We start from the raw sequence: 23,019 nt of genomic DNA, 5'->3' as shown, positions 1-23,019 counted from the left end.
CTTTTGAGGAAAAAAATGTCCATGAACTCATATATGTATGCATAAGTGTATTGTGTTAGTTAATGACTTTCTATGGAGCACCTATTAGGATGCAGTATGTACAGTGAGGTGGGGGGAAGATATTTTCTTTGGATTTTTCAGGTGGTACCAATCTGGTTGGGAAATGGACTGTGCACACATGAACAAATTGGAAATATTAAGGAGAAACATAATGGTTAGTGAAACACATCTGTATATATATGTGTGTGTGTGTGTATATATATATATAGTAATATATATATAGTATGCATATATGTGTATCGTATGTGTGTGTTGTGCGCATGTGTAGGGAACAAGTTGGGTAGATATGTAGGAAAAAAAAGTAGAAGAATTAGGAAAAGCTTCCTGAGAAGAATGAGTTTAGAGCCAGGTTTCCCTGGAGGTTAAGGGACGTAAACTGTTCGGGAGCAAGGGCTCTGAAATCTGATGGCACCACCTGTACCCATAAGCATTGTAACGGCTCGTGTTTACTGAGGACATTTTTGGTGACAGGCACTGGCTCCATGTTTCCCACGTTTTCATTTCAACTGATCTTCACCACAAGCTTGTGCTAGACACTGTTGTCCATTTACCGGATAAGGAATCTGAGGCTCAGAACATTCACGAAGAGAGTCAAGGGCAGAATTAACTCCACATTTAGTCTGTTGGGCTTTACCCAGCACACTCTCTTTAGGCAGGAAGCTGAGTGTGGATCCGTGTGAGGTGAGGCTGGAGAAGGTTGGGGAGCACTTGATGTCAAGCCTTGAGCTTGACCCAATGGGACATTGAGGCTTGAATGAACAGGTGATGGACACCTGCCATAGGCATTTCAGGAACAGTGGCTTGATGACCATTCGAGAAGTTGTGTGTAGGACGAGAAACCATAGGGAGAACCCAAACTGGGCCCATTCAGTTAATGGCCGTGGACACGGAAAGGCAGCATGACTTTTGGAGACTTGTGGATATAAATTCAGAAGAACTAGAAGCCACATTGGATGTAGGGAGGCAAGAAGAGAAAGAAAAACTAAGGCTTCAAGTCTCAAGGGTGGTGCTGGAGATCAGGATAGGGAAAGGGCAGTACCTCTGAGGCAATGGAAGCGTAGGGAGCTGAGTTCATTTGGAAGGAAGATGAGTTCTTAATGACTTAGTTACAGAGTTCTCTCTCTTTTCAACCATCTTCTGATCTTTGAGAAGCACTGCAAATGAAAGGCTACTCCTCAACTCTTTTCTGACCCTTTGTTTTCTTTGATAGTGCCATAGGCAGGTAAGCAAGCAAATGTAGATGTGTGTATATGTGTGTGTGTGTACATATGCATACATGTACAATACGATTTATATAACAGGTCAAGCAGCTTTCCACACAAGAAAATATGTACATATGTAATCAGCTACACATACTGATGTTGTATATAGACTATTATTTATGCTATAGGTTTTCTAAGTTTGTGCTTATATAAATTTTTGAAGAAAGTTGTCTCCATCTATCCATACTTATATGGGGACAGTGTCAGATTTCTTTGAAATTTTAAGAAGTTGTACCAATGTTCCCAGTAACTCTTAACGACTCCTTTTTTAATTCTCAGTTGCTGCTGAGAATCTGTAATTGGTGTGGCTAGATTTTTTTTTCTATTAAAAAAGGCTTTCTCCTACATTCTAGGACAACACACTCAAATGTTGAACCTCTGGCCCTGGATTGCCACCCCCCACCCCCACATTACTGTCAACTTAAAAGGGAAGGCTGAATTTAACACATTAAAGGAATCTACTAGCTCTTGTGAAAAACAGTGACATCCAGATAAAGATACATTGTTTATCAATTGACTGATATGTGCGTTCAATTCCTCAAGGCTGGGAGACTATGAATTGTCAGGTTCTATCCATCTCAATATATACCATTGGAATAGATTACTAAGTGATTATATTGGAGGGGGAGAAGGATCTTTATTTCCTAAGGGGAATACCATTTAAAGCTTTACTGTTCTGTTTCCTCCAAGAGCTTCTTTCCTCAACTATTCTTCTTCTTAACAGACATTAATAGAAAAGCTCTTCTTCCTTCAATAGCTTTAGAAACTCTAAGCCTAGTGAACTGCTTTGCTTTTCCTGGGAAATACCAGTTTTGAACTTTGTAATAAAACAAAGGGATCAGGATGTACATGGCTTTAAGGTAAAAGGGACTCACGCATTTTTAATGAAGGAAATCAAACCTCGAGAGCAGACTAGACTTATTTTTGAAGAAGCAAGCTAAGAATAAAGGCTCTTAAAAGAGTTTTACAGAATGCATGCCTTATAAACATTGGTCAGCATATTAGAATGATGCAATTCTGAGTCCTGAAATACTGAAAAAAATATTTAAACATAACTTCCTCCATACATCAGGTAGTTTTTCTTTGTGTAAAGTATTTTTCAACAGTTTTGTAGTGGGAATGTATGATTTTTTACAAAAAGATAAAAGCATTACGCCTTGTCTTCTTTTCACTGTCTTTCATGGAATCAAACAATGTGAATGAACATTGAGCCACACTTGTTCTACTGGAAGTCACTCACCTCTCTTGAAGATTTCATAACGTATGGAAAATCCAGCGCCATGTGTCTCATAGTCAGAGACAAATTTGATAAAAAGAAATGGCCCTGAAGACACTACAGGAGAAGGGGCGATCTTCCCACAGAACTTCCCCCATAAGCGTCCATTTTCATTTTCTCCATCGATGACTTCCACGTAGTCATACCTAGCACATAAATATGGAAGAAAATAACAGGTGAGCGAGAAATGCCCTTCTAATTTGAATGATTTAGCAGGCAGCATCATCCAGCACAGGAAAACAGTGCTATCTGCATTCACCACTGTACTTCATGGAGGGAGAAAAATTCAGCAAAATGAAATAATTAAAATGGACTACATCATGTCTGTATACATCATCTGGCAACACAGAACTATTAAGAATAATGGTGTCCATTATACTTGCAGACAATGTCACTTAAAGTAACCAATTAACAAGAAAAAGAAAAATCTCATGAGCACAATTCTTTATTATTAAATTGTGTTCCTTTGTCTATGGTGGTGGGGTGTCAATACATAATGCTATGCATTCTTTTCAAACTGTGAAGTTCTTTTATGAATTCAAAATGTCTCCTGGCTGGAGCTCTCCATGAACAATACTTTGATTTCTGTGAGCGACCCTCTAAACATATGGCCACAGAATAATAAACAGATTCTTTACTATTTAACTCAGTTCTACCAAACTCCAGACTCTTAGGAAAAAAAACCTCTCTCGGTATCCACAGTGGTTAAAACACAGATCATCTTCCCCCAAACTATCTGGAATTGCAGAACATAATCTCTCTGAAGAAAAACGTTTATTTAAAAATGGAAAGTTACTTTGTTTACACCCACCAGCCTGAATCTTTAAAGGAACATTGTTGTTTGAAAAGGAAATATGACACACTTGAAGTCATCAAAGTGATGTGATTAAAAAAAAAAAAAAATTCAGGCCGAATAATAATACACTGAGGAGACAAATGGTAAAGGAAGTCACGATAAAATATTATTCTAAATATTGCACTGAGTTAACACATATGTTTCTTTATCTCCAAAAGGTGGGGGGCTGTCTCCAGTAGACTGGCATCCTCCTGGAAAACAGGAAGATTCTTGTTTGTTTGGTGTTATCCTTTTCTTAGTGTCTTTCCCTTTCCTCTCTTGTTATTTACCAAGTCACCTAGGAGCCAGACAATCTGAGCTGTCTTCCATTTTTCTTCCAGAACTGACATGAAAACATTACAATCCGCTCATTTCAAACCTTCGTTTTATTTCTGTGTTTAACTTGGTTCAAAAGTCCTGGGATATATTAATTACAGGAATGGCTAAAATATGGCAGCAATATAAACTGTATCTGGCAATTTAAAAGAGATCAAAGTGGGGGAAATCTTCATGATGACCAATGTCATCTTTAACAATCTCTTTTCAAACTGTCCAGGACACATTACTTATGTTTACATAAAGCCTCACGAGAGAACTGCAAAGATGATATCACTAGTTAGAGTGGACAGCTTAAGGCTCTCTAAATTAAAAATGACATTACCTCATCAGTTAAAATTGTGTGCCAGCTTTGTGTATATCAAGAAGAAAAGAAAGCTGACATTGATGGAACTAAGCATTAACATATGTGAATTATTGTATTAACTGCATTTCCTTTGCTGCATCTGATGCTTCCAGTAGTAATCACTGGTCTGCTAGCATCACTGTCCCTTTGCAAAACTATGGACATACACAGAGGAATTGTTCAGTTCTCAGTACTTTGGGAGATGCTTTGCATGTTAAAAGAAGATGAAGCAGGAGGAGGAGAAGAAAAAGTGGAGGATGAGGAGGAAGAAAGCATTAGGTTCAAAATCCTTACGAGTCTTTTACAGTCGACTGGGGGCACCTGGAAAGAACACCATCTCTGTATTCGTTAAAGCCTCCTCGTTGGCATTTATGTAGTAATTCCTTTTATCTCTACTGCTTCATTGACTAGACAGGTCTGCACGCTTTGCCCCACGCTTGCTTATAATTTAACTGTGATTTGAACTGTTGGTTGTGTTGGGTCCGGTGACGATGCAATACAGGCTTTTTTTTTTTTTTTTTTTTAAAGATTTTATTTATTTATTTGACAGAGAAAGAGGGAACACAAGCAGGGGGAGTGGGAGAGGGAGAAGCAGGCTTCCCGCGGAGCAGGGAGCCGATGCGGGGCTCGATCCCAGAACCCTGGGATCATGACCTGAGCCGAAGGCAGACGCTTAACGACTGAGCCACCCAGGCGCCCCGCAATACAGGCTTTTTTACTTGAATCTTGACATGGTCTGAATATTAAGTGGCCAACTCCGAGTGCATTTTGCTTTCCAGGCACCAGTAAGAGAGGTGGGTCAGGCTTTCCTAAGAACTAAGGGCGCTTCTGGGAGGAACCTTTTCTCCCAGGTAGGAGAGAGCTCAGCTAATATAGTGCTAGTGAGTTGCGACAGGGAAAGAAGCTGGTATTTTAATTCACGTATCTTCTAATAGTAAATACCAGGCTCTCCTCTTGGCAACAGGAAAAGCTATTTTTAAAAGGAGGAGAGGGATTAGAATCTCCTCCCAGCAAGAGATAAGTCATTTCATCGTTAAGTGCCAATTTTAGGAAATTGAATTATTCAGGGATACAATAGTTACATTTATAAACTGGAATGCTGCTATCATTTTAGCACTTCCCTTCAAAGTACCATCCAACAGGGCCCCAAAGAGTGTCACAAATAGCAGTTCATGTAAATATTCAGGAGGGTTTAAGTGCACAAGTTGCAAAGGGTAGTACTGCCAAGGAAGTTAGGAAAGCAGCTTGCATCTCCCTCTGGAGTTGATACCAGTTCCACTCCATAAGTTTCTTGCTGGCAAACGTGGTGCCAGGAATGCAGCCAGTGTGCCAGCATCCCTCCCTAGAGACTAAACGTGTCACCACAGCAACGCACCCAGCCTGCCTTGGCCTGAGGCCCAGGATCCTGAGTTTGCAAATTTCGCTCCCCCAGCCTGCTGTACATTGCTCTGTTACTGCTCCAGCGTGGCAGACGCTGCATTTCTTGGAATGTCCAAGATCCCCGGTCATGATAGCGGGACCTACGCAGGTGACAGCAGGGGCACGTGTGTGCCTCTCATTCTGAACCGACACGTTACAGCTGCCGGAGGAGAGCTGGGAATTGCGTCTCGGGAATCTGACACACAAAAGCTAGACAAGGGGTCAGCAAGTGGACGCGTCTGTCCGTTCGGAGCCCTGCTCCAGAAAGCGAATGCTCCAGGTGCCAGGGGAGCCGTGTCTGAGTCCAAAGGGCACCACCCTTCTGTGCAGGGGCCTGGGCCAGAGCAGACATGGGTCCCGGCCAGGAAAGCCCTTCCTCAAACCTCATCCTGTCCACTTACCATCACAGGAATGTAAATGTCATGTGGGTATTTTGAATATTTCAGAGGACAACCAACCTCTCCTCCCCCTTTAGGCATCCTGCCATTTCTTTTCTTAAATCTCCTGCCTAAATACTTTCTCTTTCTGTGCTCATAGTGGTAAAGCAGCCCATATTTACTAGGAACAAACTTTTTTACAATTAAAGGACACTTTCCCATGGTTCCCATTTTAGGATAGAGTACCACGGTGGCTCTTATCAGGAGCGTCCCGGGCTTGAGAGTGCAAGCTCCTTAGGCCAAAGGACTTTTTGTTCCCAGACTCCCCAGCTCTCACCCTATATGCGCATGGTGAAAACACTCTGAATCCTAATACTAATCACGAGTTAGGTTTCCCCTAAGAGTGATAAAAGAATAAAGATTTCCTCCTAAGAATTCTTGAAAGGATTACCCAGAGATTATTTTTTCTTTTGGAAAGTTTGAATTACAGTTTTAGGAAAATAGCCAAGTAGGGGGAGAAGTGATGGGAAAATGAGAAATGTACTCAGTCACTAAAGAGCGGTTTCAGAGGCTTTATAGGTAAGCGGTGCTGAACAGACGGATAGCACATTTTACTCAAGTCAGGTTTTCTCTTGCGAGTACAAATGACCCCTGACTCTCCGTGGTGGAGCCCGCTAATGGAAAGAAAGCTAATCCTCTGCAGGGTGTTGTCTGGATGGGGGAGCTACTGTACCAACCCCTCACAGCTCCTGGACATGCTCGCATGACTAGGAAGAGGGGTTATAGGTGCTGGCGGCTTTTTAATCTCCTTCCAGGAAGATCTACCCCCATGTGCATCTGTACATTAATAATGGAGAAATTTGATACCTGACATCATAAACCAGAGTGAGAAATGATGTTGGCTAACATAATTTTCACCTGCAAAAATGTGTTTCTTTGGATCTTTGGTTTATTTTGCACCAGGCATTAATAGCTATCCCTACTGAACAACCTGTAAACGATTACTACGCCACTGTCCAAGAATTACCTTACATATTCCCCAGAAGAGAACAGATTTTACTCTCAGAGCATTAGAGAGAGGATTTGGAAATAAAAATATACAATGATGGAGCTAAGAGGAGCCAATTAGTCTGCATCTGTGTTTCTGAGCGATTTTACATGAGATTCACCCCTAAGTTCTGGCTTGCTTGCAGTGTCCTAATCAAGATATACGAAGAGGCTTACAAGGTTCATAGCCTCTTATTTAGTAAAAGCAATTTTGAGAAATCCATTCAAAGGAAATAACCTGGAATAATGTCAAATATTTATGCAAAACCAATGCCTGAAGCTTTATTTAGAATAATGGGGGGGAAATGGACATAAGGCAGGCAGGAAGAAAACAAGAAGAAATTTATATACAGTCATATCATGGAATATTATTCAGTCATTAAAAAGCCTATTCAATAAAATATTTTTTATAACATAGGAAAAATGTTAATGATATCATTAAGTGAAAAATCAGAACATAAACCCCTATCTACAGTATATTCTCAGTTCCTAGTCATATGCAGAAAAAGAACTGGAAGTATGTCGAGCCGTGTGAATAAGTGATTATCTCTGCGTAGTGAGATGATGTTCCTTAGTTATTTCTGTATTTTTCAAAATTTTTACAATGGGTAAGTGTTCCTTTATTTATTTATTTATTTATTTATTTATTTATTTATATTTATTATTTAAGTATGGACCCCAATGTGGGACTTGAACTCACAACCCTGAGATCAAGGCCTGAGCTGAGATCAAGAGTCAGATGCTTAACCAACTGAGCCATCCAGGCACCCCAAGTAAGTGTTCCTTTGTAACCAAATAGAAGTTATTTTGAAGATTATTAATTACCCATATATAAAGTAGCAAATCAATACCTTATTGCCTAGCTAATAATTTTTTTATTTCTCGGTCAGAAGACACTATTTTTTATGATGTTTTATTTGGAAGTAAATCAAAGGCTTTACCTCTTTTTTTTTTTAAACAACTAGATCAAGGAAAGTCTCTGTGTGCCTTTTTAAAATTAAAAAAAAATTTTTTTAAGATTTTTATTTATTTATTCATGAGAGACAGAGAGAGAGAGAGAGAGAAGCAGAGGGAGAAGCAGGCTTCCCGCTGAGCAGGGAGCCCGATGCGGGACTAGATCCCAGGACCCTGGGATCATGACCTTAGCCGAAGGCAGACGCTTAACCATCTGAGCCACCCAGGTGCCCTAAAAAATTTTTTTTAATTTAATTTTATTTTATTATGTTATGTTAGTCACCATACAATATATCATTAGTGTTTTTTTTATTATGTTATGTTAATCGCCATACATTACATCATTAGTTTTTGATGTAGTGTTCCATGATCATTGTTTGCGTATAACACCCAGTGCTCCATGCAGAACGTGCCCTCTTTAATACCCATCACCAGGCTAACCCATCCCCCCACCCCCCTCCCCTCTAGAATCCTCAGTTTGTTTCTCAGAGTCCATAGTCTCTCATGGTTCGTCGTCCCCTCTGATTCCCCCCCTTCCTTTTTCCCTCCCTGCTATCTTTTTTTTTTTTTTGTAACATATAATATATTATTTGTTTCAGAGGTACAGGTCTGTGATTCAACAGTCTTACACAATTCACAGCACTTAAAAATTTTATTATTATTTTTTGTACTCGAATGTTAAAATGAATCAGATTTGATCTTATACTGTCTGAAATGGTGGCAGTAACACTTGCCATTTGTACAGTAATTTCCGTGTTACAAAGTGCTGTCAGGTGTACTGTCTACCATAGTCTGTCCGGTGATCCCAGGAAGGCACCTGTCAGGCGGCAGCCCAGAGGGAGCACAGCCTTGGGGAAACACTGGGGGGAGGCATAGAGATGGAGTAATTTGTATCCTTTCGACATTGCCTACTTTTGGGCAAATTTGATTCCAATTTCTGCTCTTGTTACTCCCTTTCATACATATTTTTTGGGGGGTGGAGAGGATGAGTACGACCTTATTAATTTAGAATTATTCATTCACAACTCAATTCATTTTGTAACTGGTCATTGTTGCTAGAAACATGACACATCAACTAATATTTCATTGATTTTTTGTACCAGTGCACTAGACCTATAGACACAGACATCTTCGGTGTGCAGAGGTCTATGTGCGCGTGTGTATGTAAGAGACAGAGAGAGACAAAGACAGAGACAGAGAGAGCCCTTGGCCCCCAGGGAGTCACATGAGTGGAAAGTTGCAGTGGAATTGATGGTGACCATTGAATGGGCCTCCTTCTAGAGCTATCCTAGTCCTGGTCGTTGTCCTCCCACTCGGCTGGATGTTCAGGGACGACGTGATGAGAAGCCCAGCCCAGGTTGGGCAGTAGAGAATCGACATGAAGCAGGGGAGGGGTGCCGAAGACCAGCTGGAATTTGGGTTTCTTCCCAGTGCCAGCATGCGGCGCCTGAGCACAGATGGCTCCAGTGAGGATGGGGCGGGGCCGGAGCCCGGGTTATGCAGGCCGGGCTGCGCTCCCTGGGATGGCTAAGTGGGAAGGGCAGGCCCTGGGGTGGGTGGGGGGGCTGGAGCCGGCCTGGGTCACTCCCCCTCCTGGAGGAGGTCACAGGCAACACCCCAAACTCAGAGCAGGGAGAGGGCCTGGCCAGAGAGTCCTCCACGTTTTCGGAGGAACACAGAGCCTGGGTTATGACCTGGCCTGTTCTACCAAATGCCAATGTCTATGCAAGCCATTCTGAATCTGACAACATTTTAAAATTTGTACAATAGACAAAATACTGCTTTGTTTATTATTTTGTCATATTCCCCTTTAAGGTTTGTTTCTAAGTTTAGAAAGTAATTTTCCCCCCATTAAAATAATGGGAAATACCTTCCTAAAGATACATATTTTTTCATATATATATATTTTTTTTTTTCTTCCTGTATGCACACTGTGTATTATTATAAGCAGGACTGTAGGACATTAGTCTTTGAACTAGCGCTCCTTTTCACTTGTATTGACTCTTTCTAAAATTCAGTCTCCCTTACTTCTGTTCTGGCAATTCTTTTGATACATCCCAAGTCTAGTTATCCTTTTGATGCACCCCTAACTTTTAGTCCATAGCCTAACCATATCTATACTTATTATGTGTTTATGCCTATTTGCACTAAGTAACATGCTCTTGACACTGTCAGGGCATGAGGTGGTGTTTTTCAGCGGGGGTAGCTACCTGCCATACTGGTGACCCCATTCACTGTAGGAGAGTAACATGTTATCAGCATTTCCATTTCCCCGCCCCGGAGTTCCTCAGTACAGAGGACAGGTTCCAGAGTGCAAGGAGGACACCCTGGCTAGCTGGGCCCGTGCCACAGAGCTTGGGAAGTACTTGGTGCTAAAGAAAACAGGGAGCTTGGCTCAGCGGCTGCTGGATATACCAAAGCCAAACCATCTCTCCTGTAACCAACTCCACTGACTGTAAATGGGATGCCAACCCCCTCACCTCTCTCAGAACAAAAGAACTGTTGCAAACACTTCTGTCTTTTGTCTTCTCATTGTCCTCCTCAAAGGCCCACATGGTGTTAATCGTGCACTTGTCTACAGGCTTCCAGATAATTCTCCTCCAGGAAATCCCAACACAATACAGTCTCCCTAGCATCTTTTCCAGAAGGTGACTCTGCTGATTCCATAGAGTAAGAGTTTCTATATGTAGGTAGTTGATAACTTGTTCTCAATAATCAGAGTATAGTAAAACTCATAAAGCTAATCTCACACATTAAAATTTTCATCTTTAAGCTTTTGTGATGCCTCAGGGTCATAATAATGAATATCCATAACTTTATTGCAGCTATAGAAAACTGATGATTAATAGTCTAGATAGTAACATAATAATATGTACAAGAGTTAACAGTCCCAGGAAATGAGGCATTACGAAAGTGAAGAAAGAAAATGTTAAAGAAAAAGGTTTTACTGGAGTAAAATTAAAAGAGATATTAAATGGCTCTCCCTGCAACAGTGCAAAGGGATGACAGTTGATCCCGTGGGCTGCCATGGGTCATTGCCAGTCAAGACCAGCATAGACCAGCACAGGAGAGAAACTGAGGCAATAAACGTCCAGCAAGTAATAGACAGTTTCCTACTGCTGCATAACAAATCACCACAAATGGAAGGGCTAAAATGACACACATTTATTAGGTCCCATTTCCATAGTGCAGAAGTCTGGCATGGCTTGGCTGGGGTTCCTCGCTTGGGGTATCCCAAGACCAAAATCAAGCTGTTGGCAGGGTTGTGTTCTTATCTTGAGCTTGGTGTCCTTGTCAAAGCCCACACCGTTAAGGCAGAATTCAGTCTCTTGCAGTTGCAAGACTGTACTCCCCACTTTCTTGCTGGCTGTCAGCTGGGGACTGATCCTACGGACCACCTGCATTTGTCATCATATGGCCCTCTCCAGCTTCAAAGCCAACAGCAGAAAATCTGCCTCACAATGAATTCTTCTCATGCCTCATGCTCTTCAGGAAAAGCTCAATCCTTTCTGAGGGTTCACCTGATTAGGTCAGGCTCATCTAAAATAGTCTCCCTTTCTTGAGGTCAGCTGGTTTGGTAACTTAATTAAATCTGCAAAATCCCTTTGTAGCAGCCCCTGTATTAATGAATAACTGGGAGGAGGTGTGTGCATCCCAGGGGCTAAAGATCCTGGGGGCCCTTTTTTGAATTCTGCCTACCACACAGACCAAGCTCTGGTAGGACACCTGGAGCTTGGAAGCCGCAGTAGAAACCAAAGCCAAGAGGGATCATCCACTTGCATCACCCGATAGAGCAGAGACTAGTAGATCCAGGGTAAGACTAAGGGCGGGATTAGAAAACTGAAATAATCGTGCAAGTAATTTTCATGTTCTCATGTCATGTTGGCTGCTGGTTTGGGAGCTCTGAGCCTGTAAGCATTGCTTGCAGTGTAAAGGAAAGCAAGGTTCTGGAGTGAGCCAGATTCTCCTGATTGAAGCAAAAACAGAACTTCCAAGATTGCCCAACACATATGTCTGGAGACAGAAAAGTGATAATAGCTTAATTTAAAAATAAATACATAAAGGAATTCAAGACATGTGGTGTAAAATAATGGTCAAAATACATAATTTTAATAGAAAATGTTTAGAGTTTAAATTTCTCATTTCTGAGGAATCTCACTTCGTAATTAAGATTTATTGGCATGGAAGATAAAAAAAGTCTTTCGCATGGGAAAATATTTCTATGATTTAACTCAGATTATGAAATCTAATGATGCATTTTAAATGGAAGAGAAGCAAGGCCTCCCTTAAAACAACTATGCTCTAGAAGTGATGGAGTCTTCCAGTGTCAAATTTGCGAAGTTCAGTATTTATAGAAAAATTCACATGCCTTTAATTACAATAAATTCAGTTCCCAAGTTAAACTGTGCCATCTGGAAGATATTAACATCATTTACAACTTGTTCGCCTCCCTGTTTCATAGAGAATTTTTACTTCTTGCCAACTTTCCACTGTTCTCAGGGAAAAAAAAAGGAATTACTTGTATGGACTGTCTCAAGATGGGTTTATATAGCAAGTCAAGCCATCAGGAAGTGACAGAGGGGGCTTTTTGGACACATTTACTTCCTTCTTACTTATTTTAAATCCTTATATATTTAAGTTTTTTTTTTTTTTCTATAAAGGATATTCTCTCCGCTCCTCTCCTCTCAGCTGTCCACAGGGAATAATTTTGTGTTTTTTTTTAAGTTAACTGAGCCTCTTTTAACATGGTCTGCTTGAGAGAGCTGGGGCAGGAAGGACTGCGTTCTGGCTGAGGCTCTGAACTTCAGGAGCCACTCCTGCACCTCTGATCTATCAAGAAGTGTCACTATATTTGACCTCCTACAAAGTGTCAAAGGGGCCAGTGAGGCAAGGAAGTGCCACCTGCCTGACCACCAGGCAGTCAACTTAGTCAAAGTGGGATGACTATGATCCAAGTCCTCACACTCTGACCCTGGCCAGCTGAGTGTCTTGGGCAGGTCACTAACCAACCTCTGTGAGCCTCAGTTGCTCACCTGTAAAATGGTCAACATGATAATTAACCTACAGGCTGATAGAGAGGATTAGATGACATAATGTATGTAATGGCCTTTACAGGGCTTGATGTCCCTTCCCAAGTGAGGGTGGAATGCGGGAGAAGGAAAGAGACGAAGACATAGAAAGAAGGGGGAGCACAGTTTTGTTTTCCAAAAGGTATACTACCCAGTTCAAAACCGACTGTAGTCGAGTTGGTGCAGGAATTGTCGCTCCTGTCCGCTCCCAGGGGGAGCTGTCAGTCAGATGGCTAACTCTCAGAATATGACCGGAACCTGTTATTCTGAAAAGTACTATTTGGAATGACAGTAGGTCCTGCTCCAGTACCACCACCAAAAATCAATCAATTAAAGCCACTGTCAATAATGGACTTAAAGAAATCAATTTATATATAACCACGATATGTTTTTTTAAATCACTAAATCTGTTAAGTGTTTTCACTGATGTACCCAACTGATTTAATGATCTGCAGTTGGATTAGTGCTATCAGCAGGCAGTGCTGAATTTGCTCAAAAAGCCCCCTTAATTATTAGGTATGATAGAAGCACCCAGAGTGAAACTGCCCATTCTAGAAAGGCAGTGACTCTGGCTGATGGTGTCACAACATCAAAATCCTCAAGTTTCCTTTCTCATCCTTTGGAAAAATAAATAAAGCAATAATTCTGTTTTAGACTATAGGACCTAATGTGCTAACTATAGTAATTTTTAAAATATCCTCCTGATTAATTAGTAATTATTCAGTGGGGATCTAGGTAGTTTGCAAATTAAAGCTGCAGGAACTAAAGTTGGCAAATATTCATTTTTTAAAGGTTTTTCTTTCTTTTTTTTGGGGGGGGCAGTAATTACAGTAGACCCATTTTGGTGTCAGGTAGGTGAGATTATTCATTCTGGAATGCAGAAATCCCTTACCCTGAAATGACTACCCATCTTTTCTGAAAAAGTGAAAAGAAAAAAATGCTGAAGAAAAATGGGTCTAGTGACACAGATTAGATTTCTTTTCCTTTTAGTGACACCAGTAGTGAAAGCAAACTTGAGTTGAATTTTAAGTTGGGCAGGGGACACTGACCGAAGTTGGAATTCTGCTATTCTGTTCAGCAGACCCTGAAGTTTACTCAGGGTACAAACCACCAATCTACCCATAACCAAGAAACACAAATCTTTTAGCCTAATGCATTGATGATACTAGAAAGAAATGCACATGAGAAAAATAGATCATGTCACAGGGAGATCTACCTTTTCCTTAATCCCTAATGTTTATTGAAAGCAGCATACTATTTGCAATTAAGTCATCTTTAGAGTCTGATGCATCCATGTTTATAGTATTTGTTCTATTTATTTTCATTATTTAAAATTCTATTAACTCAAAAGGCAGGTGTATCAGCTGCACATGACTGGGCCACTACTAGTTTTACTACCTAGCAAGCATGTATTCTGAAACCCCAAGTCAATTTGTAATACGGAGAAAAAATTGTATAATGAGAAGTATATCTGTGGACATAAAATACTTTAAATGTCAACTAGGGCTTTTTTTCTATATTACAACATGCAACTCAGTTAAAAAACAAAATATTCAGAGACTTGTTGGTTACTGGCCTAAACATTAGTTTATATGTTTTTTCTTATCATTGACTTGCATGACAGACTTAGTAATTAATTGGCACAGGAGCAAGACTTGAACAATCTGTGTGTTAGGAGTGAGCTCATGGAGGGAAGAAAGGATTTTAATGACCTAGGCGGCCTCATGATTTATACAGACTTTAAGGAGTAATTGTGTGTTTAGAAGAAAAGAAAGCAGTGGCCATAAACATTGCCAGTAGCCTAAGAGCAGGAACACCACCTAAGTTTAACCATATGAGCACAAAGAGGGTCAGCTCGCCGAAATGGCTCTGTGGTTGGAGCATGGATTTAACTCAATGGGGAGATCAGACAATCTCAGACCTACCATCTAAAGTACTCCCCGACCCTAAGGTATCTTTATGGCAAGCTTAACAAAAAGGAAAAGGGATTATGGTCAAGTTCATTAAAAATAAAAGGGAGCATAAAGGGAGGATTCCAAATACAGTCTTCTCTTTAGTACAACGTAAGCTAGAGAAAGGCATAAAAAATTTCCTCTTGATAACACTAAAGACTCAGCTGTAAAAACAAGACAGGTAGGCAAAGGAGAGAGAAGCTTGTGCTTTACCTTCCTTGCTTTGACTAATTATTCCATAAGGAAAGTGATTTTTTTTTTTTTTGCATTACAAACCAGAATACATAAAACGATTTAACATTTCACTATATTTAAACAGCTTAATTTCTTTGAAATGAATTTCTTCTTTTAATGTAGAGGGCTCAAGTTTACTGCACTTTATCTATAAATAAAGGTTTCTTAAGAGAATTGATGGTGTAAAATCACAAGGTGGTTTTTCAGCATTTTAGTTCTTGAATTATTTGGGGACAAATAAGTGCTTGCTTACAAATGTACAATAAAACAGGCCCCTTGAGAATACTTCCAGGGAAAACTTATTTAAAACATTCTAAGTTCTTAAAATTGTCATATTACATTAAAAATACCCATTTCAGATATTTCATGAATTCTGATTGCTTTTTTCTCTAGTAATGGCAAATTACATAGATCATATTATTGTTTTCATCACTTCCCAATCTGTTGTGTTTGCTTTTTTTTTTTTTTTTTAGAGAGAAAGAGTGCATGCATGTACTAGTGAGGGGTTGAGGGCAGAGGGAGAGGGAGAGAGAGAATCTGAAGCAAGCTCCAAACCCAGCACAGAGTGTGATGTGGGGCTTGATCTCACAGCCCTGAGATCATGACCTAAACTGAAATCAAGAGTTGAATGCTTTACCAACTGAGTCACCCAGGCGCCTCCCCCTTTTTTTGGTAGTAAGAAGTAGAAATAGTAGAGAATTGGTCCTAAAATGTATTCCCCAGAATACTCATCTTATGAAATGTTTCAAGGAAAAAATAGGGGTTTTTTTTTCCCCCAAATCACTTGGGAATGTTACATGTCATAATGTTCCTTTTACGAATCTTCACAATTTATGTCAGTATATTAAAAGCTCTGAGGAGTCCCACAGGTATGAAACCTGGATTTAACTTGATTTAACCCAACATATGCCTATCTCATTGGTCTTAAGACTCTTTTATTACAGAATACCTGTGGAACAAGTGTTCATCAGAAAATATTTTCAATGTCCTGTTTTGGAAAGTCACTGACTTTGTACTAGCCACAGGTCAGCAGTAATAAAACATTCATAAGGGAATCGATTTTGCATGTGACGACAAATTTGAGAAGATGGAGATAAATTTGGCAACCTAATTCCTTCTTCTTTTCTGCCTTAGATGTTAGGAATTTAATTTTAATCAGTGCTTGGAGAACTGTTTTAGCAACTGTTTCTAACTAAACAAGTACAATGCTGATACCGAAGACTGCCTATACTTGGTAAAATAGGCTGGCCCGTGCCTGACAGATGCCCTTGGCATAGATTACTCCAGTTTGCTTCTCTGAGAGCAGGGAATTGGGAATGTCCTGGTTTTTACTATGTAGTTCACGTTACGGTGACCACCATGAATAGAACTAGCAAAATTGTACAGTGGGAAGAGATCTAAGGGACAGTAGACCAATATTGCAGTCTATAGATGAGAAAGCTAAAGCCCAGAACACTTAAGAGGACTGGAACAATATTTCAAATCCAGTTAGCAGAAGAGCCAGTACATTCTACTGTATTTTTTAAAAGATTTTATTTATTTATTTGACAGCCAGAGACACAGCCAGAGAGGGAACACAAGCAGGGGGAGTGGGAGAGGGAGAAGCAGGCTTCCCGCTGAGCAGGGAGCCCGATGCGGGGCTCGATCCCAGGACCCCGGGATCATGACCTGAGCCGAAGGTAGACGCTTAACAACTGAGCCACCCAGGCGCCCCTCCATTCTACTGTATTTTGATGAAAAACAAACCACTACCTCTCATTTGTGAGGAGATGATGAGAGAGGGTCTTTATGTTCATCTGGGTTTGCTTCTGATTTGAAAATCCTACTAGGGGAATGCTCAGCCTTGCTCCAAAACCTATAGGAAGAGGAGGCACATGAGTCCGGAGAGGATAGCTCGTTCCGTCCTTGGCGCCCTGATGATTACTGTGTTCATTACTTGGCCTTGGCTCTGTTCCCTCAATAAATGTTTCTTCAGTATTTAGTGTAGCTTCCATCGTTATCCTAAGACTACATTTAATTACTCCTCCATAGGAGAGCCCTTCAGATATCTGTGGATAAGCATTGTGACCCTAACGTTTCTAACGTTTTTGGTATTGTAAGAAGAGAAAAAAATTAAAGAACCGATATATGAGGCTGACACTTTTTAAAAACAGGCAAAACCATCGATAAGTAAGAAGACCACTTCTCTAATTGCACAAAGGTTGTCCAGACAACCTTCTTCTAGCAATGACAAGGTTGGTGAGCACTTTGATGTATTTCAAAGGCTCTGTAACTGTTGTGGGGGCTTGGAGTTGTGGCTGTGCTGCAAAAGGCAGGGTAGGTGGCTAGACTTGTATTCTTCTCTGTTCCACAGCCCACCGTACCTTCCTTCTCCCTCCATTCCCACACTCTCCAGCCTCTGCCCTTCTTACTGACTTGGGACTCGGCAATCTTGACGCAGGGTCTTGCCATGGGAATGACAAATCGGTTCAGTGGAGCAAGGACCCAGGTAATGGAGAGAGGTGCAAGGCAGAGGAAGGGCTGATCTGGGTCTCCCCATGGAGGACCCAGAGGGCCAGAGAGACGCCTGGGTGACAATTTAACACAAGCATTTTCCACATCCATTTTGAGGGTTGGCTTTCTGATGCCAGAGAAAGAATTTAACTTATTCTGCTGATGCTTCTTTTACAAACTAGGCACACCAGCCAAGAACTCCAAATTCTGGACTGAGAATGTTCCTATTTTTGTAACTGTTAAATTTCTAGAATGAATTTTCTCTTACTCCCTTCCTCCTCATACTACTATGTAATTTCATGCCAACTGATAGTCCCTTTAACATTTGTGTGTGTGTGTGTGTGTGTGTGTGTGTGTGTGTGTAATATAGTAAGATTATGGCTGTACGGTAAAAATGTCATTGATTCAGGATACTTTTCCTAATGACAGGTTGTAATAATTCTCCTTGCCAGACATAGGCCAAATACCCATTTTCACTAATTAAGCACATACATAGACTTCATTATTTTTTTTAACCTTAAAATAGGCTTTTGTAAATTTATATGTCAAATGGCCTTTATATCGGTTACTTACTACCGAATTCCTCCCTAATTACTCACTGATGAACATACACTCCAGAAACATAGGTTAACAGTTCAAATACTATCAAAGCAGAAATAATGTTGGGTTTGGCAATCATTAAAAATAATAACTTCAATTTGATGTTTTTCTAATTTTTCTTCTTTAAAATCCAATGTCTGCAAAAATACTTCCCTTTAATGGGTGACAGACATGTTAAACACAGACTGTGTAAATGTTTGAACAGCAATAATATTGATCTGTTCAATGGAAATTTTCTGTACAAATGGTAGACCATTAGCAAAAGCTTTGATTTTTACTCCCATTACACTTTGCAATTAAGGAGGAAAGTATTCTTAGCATTGTGTGGTATATGTATATGTATATATAATTTTTGGTGAAAAAAATAATAGTTTATATTTATGTAGTTCTCTTTTTTGAAAAGCTGAGAGAGCTTTCAGACTTGGCATTGTTATATAGGCTTGAAAGGACAAAGTGAACAGATAGTATCCTGCGACATGTGAGCGTGTCTTTACTGCAGCTGTGTCCACATCACGACTAGAATAGCTCGTCGATTTTGTTAAACCACTGGTATCACAGGCGATTCTTTACTGAATTGACTAATGAATCCGCTGCATTAACTCCTGAATTGTTCACCTAGAGTCACACAGAAGTGCCCGGAATAGAGTCAAGGGGATGAGTGGTGGTATAGACAGAGCCAACTCCTCATCCTTGGCTCTGGACTTCACTATCAGTGACCCGGAAGTGAACCAATAACATGGATGCTAGAGAGGAAGTAAAAAAAAAAAAAAGTCCTGCCAGTTGAAGATAACTAGATGACATTTCTCTAGTAACGTGTTTTCTACTGCCTCCTGAACACACTCTGCTCATTCAAAACTTCAGAGCTCGTGGTAGCATGAAGCCAGGTTCTCCTAGGGCTGCAAACAACATGGAGCATCTCCCTCTATGTTCTAACCCAGACTCTTGAAAAACAGTGTTTGGGGCACCTGGGTGGCTCAGTCAGTTAAGTGTCTGCCTTCCGCTCAAGTCATGATCCTGGAGTGCCGGGATCAAGCCCCACATTGGCTCCCTGCTCAGCGGGGAGTCTGCTTCTCCCTCTGACTCTCACTCTTCCCTCTCTCAAATAAATGAATAAAATCTTAAAAAAAAAAAAAAAAGGAAAAGAAAACAGTGTTTGAATGTAGATAAAACAAATTTTGATAATGACCTTAAAAAAGGAAAAAGATAAAATATGAATCCTAGTAGAGAAATGGCAGGGTAAAAAGGAAAATAGAAAGGACGACTTGTAGTCAAATGCATGGCCAGGTATTAGTTACAGGGTTTTCGTTTTAAGGCACAAACTGAAAGAGGCTTCCCCCGGTGAGTCCTGTGGGGAAGTCCTGTGGGGACTGAAGCCTCTGCCCAGTCACCACCCCTGGGATGGTACCAGCTCTTCCAAAGGTCAGAGACAGCTGCCCTGATGCCCCTCACCTAAGAATAACTGCACAGAACTGTTCTGGCATCAAGTTTCCTAGAAGTTTCTCTTTTCTTATTTTTGCAGAACCAAATTCCATTCTTTCAAAGCCCAATTCAAGGTTCATCTGTTCTGTGAGGCTTTTCTTATACTCAGTCACCTGTAAATGTTTCCTCCACTTGAGTTTATGGAGCCCTAACTTAGTCAGTATGGACCAGTTAATTATGTTTGCCCAGTGTTGCACTGGAATTATTGTTTAGGTGCTGCCATGCCGTAGTTTTTTTCCCTGATAAGATCATCCTTCTTTTTTTTTTTTTTTAAGATTTTATTTACTTATTTGTTTAGAGAGCACACGGGAACAGGGGGAGCGGCAGACGGAGGGAGAGAGAGAATCTCCAGCAGACTCTACGCTGAGTGTGGAGCCTGATGCAGGGGCTTGATCTCACCATCCTGAGATCATGACCTGAGCCGAAATCGAGAGTCTGATGCTTAACTGACTGAGCCACCCAGGCACCCCAATCATCCTTCTTGCAGGTAGAAAATATGTCTATTTATCTTGGGCTTTTATGAGAATCAGAAATAAAACTGTTCCCGGGAAAAAAGTTCATGCTTACAGAGAAAATGAATAAACAAGAAAAACCAGAATAAACATCGCATAACTCAGGTAGTCCAACTCTTTCGTATTGATTTTAACAACATTGAAACTGAATCCTCTAACTTGTTTACTAAATGGTTGTGAAGGAAAACGCCTTACCCTTTCAGAAATTTTTTCTACAAATGATATAAATCACTTTGGGGAAAACGCAAAGACACTGGGTGGTTCTGCTTTTGTTCCAATTACATGAAACCTTATTAAAATAGCCATCATGACAACAACACTTCTGCTGAAGAGCATACCAAACACTTAAGGGCATAGTTGCATCTATCATCCTGGGATTTGGGTACCTAACTCCTATTAGCGATAATAAGTATTACGTCTATAAATCCCTAGTCACTCTGTCAATCCTGTTTCAGTTTCCACAGGTGGAATGATAGTTCTAATGAGGTCCACATCTGCAAGATTTCTATTTAGAAAAATAAACTGTTTAGATCTCAACTTTTCTGGGATCTCTGGCAGTGTTACCGATAAGGGTGGCATTGATGCATTTCAAATTTTATGTTTTAATTCATTGTCTTTTAAGGACATTTGCTCCGCATAAAGTCTCAATGCAACTGACATTAGTGTGTGCTAGAAACACACTCAAATGGTAAAATTTGCCTAATGAAGCTGCTAATTATTTTCTTCCCGTTATGTTCCCTCCCTGCATTATCCGTCTCCTCTACTTCCTTCAATTAGGGGACAAGCAGCAAAAGGTTTCAGAGACTTTATCACCAATCTTCGGAGTGAACTATACACAATCCATTCTCTTCTCTTTAGTGCATGAACAAAAAAATTCACCACCATTTGTACGTAAGGTCAGTATCTGTGGAAGCCAACATCTTAGACTATTTTTTTCATCATTTGAATTTCAAATTCTGATCCTCAAATGCTTTTCACCCGCTTTAAATCCAGAGCCTAAGGAGAATAGCACGACCTGTTCTAATAATCTTTGTCTGTACTAAGGCTTAGAGATGTAAATTACAGGTTTTGTTCTTTTATTTCTCCTTTTTAGTATCTAACTAGCATTAAAATGGAATATAAGTCCAGCGGGCACTTTGCAAGTGAGAATGTATATAATGCTTCTATGGGATATGTCTATATGTATATATAACCGTGTAAGCATGAACATAAATACAAAAGATTGCAATCTTATCTAAAGAAAATTAATTTACAAAATAAAAAGATTCCAAAGCTGTGCTGGTTTACACAAAATGTTGCCATTTGGAGTTGATTTTGTGTGCCTCTGACACCAAGAGATTTTCTTATCCATAGGAGCCACCGAGGCAGTAGGGGATGACCGACCCCAGTTAATCCAAACCACAGGACTGACAAATGATTAATTCTGGTCGTCAGATGATTAGCCCTATCCGTGGGGTCACAACCTTGCCTGCCAGTAACTTGCACCTAAACTCCTTCAGGAAAGGTAAGGAAACTTGAACAAGCTGTTTTTTAGAGGCCAGCTCTAAAAAGTCCAACTGCAACAGACCCTGTATTCTGTGCACGCCTTCTCAGAGGAGTCTGATTTCCAGTTTTTGTTAAATTAGTTTCATATCAGTCAATACTTGTTTAAAAACATGTCATAAGTCTCTGTGGCTTGTGCATGCTTCAATTACCTCTGATTATTACATCAAGATTCACAAACAAGATACCAGAGTCACCCTTATTTACTGCAAAATGCTATTGAAACAAACTGAAATTCAATTTCAGAACAGATTGCAATAACCCATCAAAACAGAGCAAGTGGAGAGGAAGTTGGGCCTCGAGGTGTGCTGGGCCATTGTTAAATGCAGGACGGCATCTCACCTAATAATTTAAACATGGTCTTGTGGCCTGACATTTTTAATGCTTTCTTGATCCCTTTCTTCTGGCTCTGTGTGTTCTTTGCCACTGTAGGGTGCAGTGCATTGCAGGTTATGGATTAAATACCAAGCCCTCTTCTGCCAATAGCACTTTTAGGAGGGGAAAAATGATTGGGTACTTTTATAAATAGTTACGCCATAGGTGTCCACAGAAAGCAATGTTTATTCAGGGCTTTTAAAAGCTGCCTGCTTTTTAGATACAAACCAATCCATAAAACTGCCAAGTTCAAATTTTCAGCTATTATCTGGGCAATACGTCTCTGGCACCTTGGTAGGCTGATTGGACATTTTTGTCGGCACACATTAAGAGCCCCGGCTTAACAAATGCAATCTGGTTCTAAAAATTAATTTAACTTACACGATTGCCCTGATATGCAGCCCGTGGTTCTCATTTACTTAGTGATTCATTGCATTTGGAATAAACTAGAGGGTTAAGAATTCTATGCTTGAGGCAGCTCTGACTCTGAAGAACAGAAACATATACATATTTCTCCCATCATTTGTTGCTTCAGGGCAAGAAAAAAGAAAGCCATTGTAATTTGGAGACAAGACTTTTCCAGACAACTAGGAACAACAGCAACCATAGCGCGCCACTAAACAGAGCTGTGTTGTGGAGACGTGGAGTGCAGTAAGACATTAGTGGGGGCACATAGAGTAGATGCAAATAGAATCTTCAAAAGTGCATTGGTGTGAATTCTGGAGAAAACTCAGAGAGCTTGCAAACTCCTTTATAATAAACATTTAAAACATAGGTCATAGAGTGTTTCCTGGAAGCAGAAAGTCAATTAAATGGGGACAAAATTTAGAAGAATTTTATATATATCTACA

At 40.3% G+C, this 23,019-nt stretch overlaps 1 protein-coding gene across 4 annotated transcripts in view; it reads right to left on the bottom strand.

The window, feature by feature from the left end:
- The window catches only part of NRP1 (neuropilin 1), a 138,108-nt gene that overhangs the window by 78,621 nt on the left and 36,468 nt on the right, over positions 1 to 23,019 (bottom strand). For all 4 annotated transcript variants that reach the window (XM_032395675.1, XM_032395678.1, XM_032395677.1 and 1 more), the window contains exon 3: positions 2,563 to 2,744. In XM_032395675.1, coding sequence (XP_032251566.1) covers positions 2,563 to 2,744 — 182 coding nt within the window. The remainder of the gene's footprint in view (positions 1 to 2,562; positions 2,745 to 23,019) is intronic.

Source organism: Phoca vitulina, unplaced genomic scaffold, assembly GCF_004348235.1.
Source record: "Phoca vitulina isolate PV1807 unplaced genomic scaffold, GSC_HSeal_1.0 scaffold86, whole genome shotgun sequence".
NCBI lineage: Eukaryota > Metazoa > Chordata > Mammalia > Carnivora > Phocidae > Phoca > Phoca vitulina.
The sequence above is the reverse complement of the archived record's forward strand: the minus strand, read 5'-3'. Positions and strand labels throughout refer to the sequence as shown.